The following is a 9,030-nucleotide window of genomic DNA, read 5'->3' as shown; positions in this document are numbered from 1 at the left end:
TCACACAGGACACGTTTCATCTGCGTAACTTGGGAACTGTGTTACTGTGAATGAGGGATCCCTCTTCTCAGGGCAGGAGGGGGGACTCTCTGTCAGCCTTCTGCAAATGTACCAATAGCCAGATCAGGTCTAGATTGCTCTCTTGCAGGAGAGTGGCTGGTGTGTGTGAGTGTGACTTAGCCAGTTTCCTGCTGCGTTTTTCTCTTGCCTTTGTCCTGTCCATCTGACTTCTGTTGTTGATCAGTCATTCAGTCGTGTCCGACTCTTCGTGGCCCCATGGACCCCGTAGCACGCCTTCTCTCCCGGAGCGTGCTCAAGTCCATATTCATTGCATCCATCTGACTATGTGTTGCTTTTTTAGCCGTTCTTAACCCTCCCGACACGTGTGTGTGTGCGCGCGCATGTGTGCCTGTGTGTCCAGGTGCTTGCTCATGTTCATGTGTGCACATGTGCAGTTCTTGATCCAGCAAAAAGGCTGAAGCGTTTCTCAGAAGAAGCCTTTCAGAAGAGCCTCCTGTGCCAGCCATTGCAGGACCACATAGGAGTCTGAGCCTTCTTGCCGAGGCAGGCAGCCATAGCTGGCTGGAGGGCTGAGCACGAGCCCAGGGCCTGGCCCTGGAAGGCGGCTTGGAATAGCTGCGGCAGGTGGAGCAGCAGCAGCGAGGTGTCGCCTGCGAGTGGTGGGAGGGCACCGCATGGTCACGGCCCCCCTGCCAGCAACTGTGGTTATGGTCAAACAGCCTAGTCCCGGATGTAAATGGGTCTGAATCTGGCGTCTTGACGAGCAAGTAAGTATATATTGGAGCAGAAAGTCTGAAGCTTTGCTGCATCCAGAAGCTATTTGCAAATGGGGGTGTGGGGGTGGGCAGCTTCTTGGTCTGCCACCTCAGTCCCTTTGGAAGGGCACCACGGCCTCTCGACCCAAACTGGAGTAGCAAACCACAGGGGGGAGCATCTTCTCTTCCTCCAGGCTGTTGTGGAGGCTACAAGTTTCTTCTGCTCCCAACTCCTTTGAGAGCAGGGGGAAAGCACAGCTTGGGCATTAGAATGGAAAGGCCTTTGCCACCACATGCAGCAAGCAAAATGCCCCTTGGCCCCCACCCTTTTTCACAACCCCCAGCCCAAAGCAATTACATTTTAAAAAACACAGTCACTCATATATACACAATACCTTCAATTTTTATTTCCATTATTAGCACAATGACTTTTATCTTTTGGAGAGAAAGGGGGGGGGGAGTAAGCAAAGCAGGAGCTAACTTCAATTTTTTACTCTAAAAAAAGAACCCAGATTTTTTTCCAGCTATGACAAGTTTTGATTAAAGAAATATTTTTTTTAAAAAACCGTGTAGGAAATTCACTGCTTGAAGAGATATGGTAGGAATGTACGAGTCAGAGGAGTTTCTCACATTCTGTGGGGAGGAAGGTCAGCCAGTTGCAACTTCCATATTACTCTTGTGATTCAAGAGCTTGGAGCCGTCACTGCCAAATGCCAGGTTCTGGCTGTTGATCTGTGTTCTACCCAAGAGGTACTATGGGCAGTGGCTTATCCCAGACAAAGTGATAATGGCCATGACTGTCATGTGATTCTTCAATGCATTGTCTTGGGAATAACTGACATTCACTGGGGTTTGGACACACTTAATAGCCACAATCCAATATAGTTGGACCATTCTGGGCTTTCCCCCTATTGCAAATGTATGCAGGATTAGTGTCACCAGTGGCTATGGCAGTGGGTGCAGTTGTTGCTCAGTGCAGGTAGGCTGACTGCAGCCAAGAAGGGCAGGGTGAGCAGCCCAGCCTGCCCAGCAGTAGAGCGTGGGAACCCTTCTCTCCCGATGCCACTGGACCATCCTTGTTCTCGGCTGCTGCGTCTAGACCTCGGGGACTTGCCCAGGAACTAATTGCCCTCCAACAAAATACTAGCTTTGTAACAAACTTGTTCCATTTGCATGTGGGAAGCAGGGAGCAGCAAATATTTCCCTAGAAACGCTGTGCTGAGGAAGGTGTACAAGAGAGGGTGCTTTTTCATTGAGACATCACACAGAACACTTTAGAGAGCGCAGTTTCCCATATAGCCTCACAACAACCTTGCGAAGTAGGCTCCGATCACTCTGTGCCTGTGGGTGGAAGGGGCTGGCCTTTCTAGCAGGCGTAGCCAAACTGCGTATAACTAGCCAGTCCAGCAATCCTGCCCAGCCAAGCCACTGTCTGTTGTAGGGTGAAGTATACTATTTTTCTTTAAATACTTCTTTAATCAAAAATTGTGTTCAGTTAGAAACAAATACTGTTACAGTTCCTGTTTGCCTTTTTTTTGGTCCACTTAACAAAACAAAAGAGAATAAGTTAACACTAAACACTTTATATTTAATATACATATATTTATAATATATATGTACACACAGTTAGCACGGTCTGAGCGTCAGGTCAGGAAAGCTGGGAGAGGAGAGGGAGAAAGTGGAGAGCTGGCAGAAAATGGCAGGTTTTGTGCCTTGGTTTCCCCTTGCCTGGCTCCTCTGCAGGCCTTGACATCCTGTCCAGCTGCAATGGGCTGATGCTATGCATTGAGCTTCACCGAGATGCTGGAAACCCAGACGAAGGAAATTGTCCAGGATCTTGTCTGAAATCCTTGCTAGGCTTCAGGGCCTCCCTGCTCTGTTCATTGTAAGGCACAGGAGCCAAGTATTTAACACACCTCTCTTGTTAGCAGGGGGATGACAAAGCAAGCTGGGCTGACCATGAGCAATTTTTAAACCGTAAATCAGCAGGGATCACACACTGGCTGTTGGCAGTATTGATACCAGTTAAGAGCTTGTCTCCTTACACTGATCTTGGGGTGTATCATAATTTGCCACAGTCTTAAAGGTGCCACAAGTCTGCCTTGCTGTATCAAACGTAAGGTGGTTCCCCCTTGGGGAATGAATTAAGCATATGTGCAAAGTGGCTTTAAATGGGCCTCATGGACGGGGCTTGTGTTCAAGCATTATGGAGTTCTGGCATTCTCATGCAAAGAGTGCCTCAGCAGCCTACGCTTGTCTAGCAGTGGGTGGGCGGGCGGGCGGGCCTTGGGCAACAGCTCCCACGTCCAGCCTGGGTGGAACTCTGGCAGTTGCAGCATGGGCACAGCCATTTATTGTGGGGCTCAGCACAGACCAGCCCACCAGCGCCTGCTGCAGTGTGCGTGTGTTTATGCGGGGGCATCAATGTAGCCAACAGGTGCTTCAAGAGGTGCACCTTTCTAATGGCGAGGAGGGTGCAGGGGTGCCCCTCCAGCATGCAGCTTGCCAAAGAACATGCATGTCACACAGCCCTCCCTCAGTGTCCGCGACCCATGTTGTGTGTGTGGAGTGGTCGTTGCTGGACATGGCTTCAGACATGAGGCACTTCCACATATTCAGCTAAGAACTAAGGGGGCTTCCAGGGTGCTACAAATCAAGCAGCCATGGCTATTCCACCCTTTCTTCTTTAATGATTTTTCTTCTGGTTAGAAAAAAAGGATAGTCGAAGCCATGGGAAAGCACAGGAAGGCTACAAATGGAAGATGACAGCTGGGGTCCCTGCACAATTCTGTGCAGCACAATAAAAGCCTCCTCTGGAAGTACCCAAAAAGCTGCAGTTAGTGATGATGGGGTAGGTCAGCTCAAAGCAAGCATTTTAAACGTACGTTGATTCTAAGCTGCTCTGAACCAGCTGCATTGTTCTTCATTTAGGTTCGAGCTGTTTGCTCACTTTGAATTCTAGCCGTTTTTTCCCCCTAGTGACACTATTTTTACCCAGTGCTAATTTGCAGTGACATCAGCACCAACTGTTCTGCTGTAAACATCAGAAGAGAAAAATACTCCAGGCTAGTTAAAACTATGATAAACTTTCTGCCCCTGCTCTGGGCAAATGAAAACCTCCTGACCTGCGGGGATTTCGGGTGGCTTTGGCACCTGCAGTATTTAGTGATGCACCTGGCCACAGAAGAAGGACCCTCTAAACTGTACCAGTTCAGAGCATTTGCTCGTGGCTAGTGCAAGCTGGGTGGAAGTGCTGCCCTGTGGCCCAGATCCTTTCGCTGATCTTGCCAGCTGGGAGAGAGTGAGAGGCTATGGCAAGGGGCCCTGCGTTGTCTTCCTTGGAGCAAGGCCCTCAGCCTGCACTTTGTTGCCAGAGAAGTGGGGGCTTCATCCGTCACTAGTTTGACTTGCATTTTCCAAAGGGGGGAGCAGCTCTTTTATGCACTTGTTCCAACAGGCCCAGGTGTAACCTGCAACCTCCACGACGCCCACTAGAGCCTATTCCATGAATGGCTGCACTTCCTTCTCCACGCCATCTTAAGACGCTGCCACGCAGACTGCACATGACCCCCCCCTCCAAGCCCCCTTCTTTGTAACGTCTTGCTTGATGAAGAGACCTGGAGAGCTCCAGTTTCCCCACACGTTTGTGCCTATTGGCTGTTCCTAGGTACCATAAAGGTACCGGCTGCCTGTGAATTTTGGAATCTAACTTTTTGTGTACCTTGACTTGAAATCAATTTGCTACCCTTTCATGATGCCCCAAATCAATTGCCTCTCTACCTAATGGGGACAGAACCTGGCTGGCAAGAAGACCGCTTTACTGCAGTTCTGTTCGTTTACTCAGCAGGAGGTCCCCCTGTGTTCAGTGGGCCTACTCCCAGGGAGGTGGGCAGAGGACTGCAGCCAAACCATCCTGGTTCTTCCCCCACTTGTGCTGCTCCGCCTGAGGCACCCCAGCCTTTTCTGTTGGCTCTCGGAACTTCTGCACGGTCATGGCACACCAACGCACACCGAGGGAGTTTGCATCCAGACGTGCCGCCAGGGCATCGCTGCATGGCAACTGATGCACTGAAGCACCCCCACAGCCAAGTGGCCTGGTCCTATTTCGTCTTCTCACCCAGTATGGATCCAGTGCAATGGAATCAGTGCGAGGCAAGTATGCCCAGGTCAGGCCCTTTGCTCATGCTGTGCTTGAGATGTGGCGAAATGGCGGCAGGGCGGTGGCAAAGGCGGGCATTGAGGGGAGGACCTTGACAAAGATGCCTGGTCAGAAACACAGATCTAGCCCAGCTGTTGATATGTAACACAAAGAACACAACACTACTGCGAGGTGAAGGTCACAACGTGTTTTAAGGGGGTGAGGTGAGGGAGGGATACCTGGCTAACAAACCAAGATGCACAGCACAGATTTCAGCGTTAATTAAATAAAAATATATTAAACAGACATTCCTTTGCAGTCCTATGCAACAGAAATGAGTTCCAATGTTTGTTTGTTTTTAACTAGAAGTTCTCTCTCCCCAGCACTCCCTCCCCGCTCAAATAAAACAGGTACAGTTAGTCTAAGGGCCATGTGTAATGGAAGCTGTGTCAGAGACAAGCCTGGCAGCCGGAATCACAGCTTCAGGAGCCCCCAAAGAGCCACAGGCCTCTCCTCCCCCCACCCTCCCAATCTGTTTGGGGCAGCAAATGCAATGACTCCATCTGTACTAATTAGCATCAAAGTACTTAACCAGGCTGGAGGACAAATTGCACCTTCCTCCTCGCTGGCTTGTTTTTATTTAAATAATATCTACCTCACACATACTCAGGGTGTCTCTTCAGCACCACTGGGCTGCAGGGAGGGCAACAGGTATCCCTCCAGATGTGTAAAGAGGGCAGGGGCACCAGGCCCATGCAGCAGTCCCCTGGCATCTTAAAGCACATCATCTTCTGTGGCTACATTTTTAGCCTATTAGAGCAGGTGCGCGTGAACAACGTTAACGTGCGACGCGGCCATGCTTTGCATAGGCACACGCTGCAGCAGTCTCCAGGGCCAGGGAGTGGGCCAACAGCCGTGGTCGCCAGGTTAGCAACATGCCATTTCCCAGCCTCCAATGCTGAAATCTGGGGCTGCAAGAATGAGCAGGGTGGGCCTGTCCACAGGCTGTCCCGCCGGAGAGGGCCCAGTCCATCACCATGGAGGGGGCTCATGCCGATGGGCAGCTCAAGAAGGGCAGCCAGGACAGCCGAGGCAGGACAGACGGGGGCTACCCGCCCCCGCCTTGCCCATCCACATCATGGAACTGAGTGACAATGGGGCATATCAAGGCAGTCTGCCAGCAGAGCTCAGAGAATTGCTTTCCCCCAGCAAAAGGATATGGCAGTTTGAGAGCTGGGCAAATGCCCCCTCCCCAAAAGACAGAAGGCAGCCCACCTTGCAAGTCCACCATGCCGCCTGCCCCTCCTCACAACGCTCCAGCTTGGCCCACAGGTGGGTGTCAAGGGGCAGAAGTGGTGCCTGGTTTATCTCCGAGCAAGAGGAGAGGGAAAGGAGGGTCCATGCCTGAAGGGAACAGAAAAAGAGGCCCCAACGGAGCGAGTTGGAGGAGAGGCACAAAGGGCGATCGACACGGAGGAGAGGCACAAAGCTGACTGCGGATGGGTGGGGGGTGGGGATCAGCTGGCACACATGCATGCTTGCTTGCGCCTTGCTGCCACCCTGCTCCTTCTTCCTGGTGTTAAGGGACACAAGCACAAGTCGAGTGGGAAGGAGGAGACCCCCAAATCCAATGGCCGCTTTTGCAATTTTTTGTTCCCAGCCCATCTCTCTGAACTGCGTATGCCCGATTTTCGTCCTCTGCTTGAACCTCTCCAGCCTGAATTACTGTCCCCCCAAACCCTGCTGCAACGCTGCTCCCCCAGCCCTCCATCTGCTCAAAACACCCTTGGGAAAAACTAAATGCCACTCTTGTTGCACTGCTTCCTGTTGGAAAACCAGCTCTGTCTCACCCCAGCCTGTTCAAACTGGCTGGTTCGGCTGAAATTGGGAACTGCAATTTGGAGATGCCAGTTGAAGGGGAGTGTTGACTCCCATTGTGTGAACACACAAATCCCCAAGTCCCCTTGTTCTGAGAGATCCGCAAAATCTTAGCTAAGAAGCAGCATTAACAAGGAAATCACTGTCCACGGGCAGGGGAGTGAGCAATGGCAGCTGAGGTCTCTCAGGCAGCTACAGAAAGCCCCGGGAGGGGCTTCCAGGCTGCCACAGTGACCTTTGGGGCGGGGCAGACAGTGCAAAGCAGGGGCTGGAGGGAGGCAGGGAGGGCGCTGCTACGAGTGTGGCCGAGGGGCGGCAGCGTCTTAGGAAGCCCCCTCCTGTCCCACTCCTAGCAAGGGCATTCTGCAGCCTGCACCCCACTGCGACCCCTCCCCACCCCAACCCTGCAGTGGCCCAGGAGCCGGGACCCTGCTCCGTCCAGCACCCGGGCTGCAGACAGCAACGCTCCTCTAGCTCCCTTTGCCTCCCTGCAGCGCCCTTGCTTGCAGCAGGGGAGCGGGTGGGGCTGAGCCCTCCCGCAGACATCCAGTCCCCCAAGTGCACGACTGCTCCACATCGCCTCCCGCAAAGCCCGAATGCTGGCTGCCAGAACTGGCTCCATCCCATGCGGAGTGTGGGATGCCCCACTGGCATTTTCTACCCATCCACCTGCTCTCATCTCCCTCTTTCCCACCTCCACTGCCCGCCCTCATCTCTTGCTTAACAGGTCATGGCTCCCGATCCTGGGATGTTCTATTTGGGGATCTTCCCCTTCCCTGTGGGGATAGGCGGGAGCGGCAGTTGAGGAGGCAAGATCCACGCTTGCATAGCAGCAGTCCTCCAGCTTGCTCGCAGGCAGACACCCCGCCTGCCTCTCAAGGCTTGTGTATCCGTACCAGTCAGTGACTAAGGTGGGAAAACACAGGGGGAGGGGGAGGCCGGGGTCCAGGATTAAGACTTTGTTAGTGGCCAAGGGCTTCCCTAGCCCGCCCCCCACCCCCCCACCCCCAAGACAGAGAAAAGGAAGAGTGTAGCCAGAGGAGGAGAGGAGGTGCAGCTGCCCACACAGGAGCAGGGAGGTGGTGATGGAGTTGGTGGTGGTGGTCCTCAGATCTGTGCCTGTCCTCCTCCTCCTCGTTCCTCCTCCCTACTTTAAGCTTTTTTGGGTGGTGGTGCCAGTTTGATGATCTCTTCTTCAGAGGGCTGCCGGATTATGTCTGAGGGGAGAAAGAGAAGGGAGAGACGGTCACCTTGCTCGATCAGGCCGAGGAAGACCCGTCCTATCCAGCACCCTGCTTCCCGAAGTGGCCGCCCCCCAAATGCCCCAGGGGGAGATCCACAAAACACCAGTCCTCTCTGGCTGTTGCTCTCTGGAAAGTGGTATTCTGCGGTAGACAACCTGGAAAACAGAGGCTCCATTGACCTATCATGGCTAAGAGCCATGGACAGTCTTCCTCCATTAATTCCTTTAGTCCCCCTTTCAAGTCACCTGAGCCAGGGGGCCATTGGTGCCACTCACAACTGGGAACCCCAGATGTTGGTTTTGTGATGTGTGAAGAGGCCCTCCTTCCCTCCCTCTCAATCCCCCCCCCCCGTGCCCTTCCTGGCCTGAATCTACTGTCCAAGTTCAGTTCAAGGGGGGGGGGGGAGTCCTTTCTACCCCACTTTTTCCACACAGTGCAAAACATCATAAACCTCTACTGCTCTGTGGCTGCTTGATCAGGAAAGCAAAGCAAATGGTTTTGTCACCTGCCCTCTCCTCGCTGCTTTCTTCCACCTCATGGCAGCAAAGAAGATTACACCTACAAGGGGGTTCTCACACCACAAGCAACTGATACCTTCCCTTCCCTCTGTTTGCCAATTGTGTCAGTTGGAGAGGTTTGGGATGGAGTTGCCCTCGATGGATGGATGGAAGGAGTTGCCCTCGAACGCTGAATGGATAAAATGGATTGCTCTCCCCATCTCCCCAGCCTGTTTGCCAGATAAGGCTACGTCCAGGGCCTGTGGACCCAGTCAGGTTGACAGGCTGAATTTTCTGGTTATCCAGAATAACCGTCCCACCAAAAAGAGGGACCAAATCCACCTACAAGGACGGATGCGAAAGGGGGTGGGGGGACCTTCCCGCTGCTTCAAACACGTTCTCACAGAGTCTCTTTAGCAGCTGCACCTGCTGCAGAGAAGGGGGAAATGGGCCTCACCCACCAGCCAAGGGAAGCAGGACTTGCTCGCTGCCAGTTG

General features: G+C 52.9%; 1 protein-coding gene across 1 annotated transcript in view; it reads right to left on the bottom strand.

Annotated features, from left to right (window-relative positions):
• Nucleotides 1–5,099: 5,099 nt before the first annotated feature.
• PEA15 (proliferation and apoptosis adaptor protein 15) overlaps nucleotides 5,100–9,030 on the bottom strand; it is a 46,533-nt gene continuing 42,602 nt past the window's right edge. The window contains exon 4 of the mRNA XM_084823553.1: nucleotides 5,100–8,009. Coding sequence (XP_084679679.1) covers nucleotides 7,945–8,009 — 65 coding nt within the window. The 3' untranslated portion in view covers nucleotides 5,100–7,944. The remainder of the gene's footprint in view (nucleotides 8,010–9,030) is intronic.

Source organism: Heloderma suspectum, chromosome 17 (genome assembly GCF_057233095.1).
Source record: "Heloderma suspectum isolate Gila_16-S chromosome 17, 16-S_ref, whole genome shotgun sequence".
Lineage (NCBI taxonomy): Eukaryota > Metazoa > Chordata > Lepidosauria > Squamata > Helodermatidae > Heloderma > Heloderma suspectum.
Note: the sequence above shows the minus strand (reverse complement) of the source record. Positions and strands in the feature narration are given on the sequence as shown.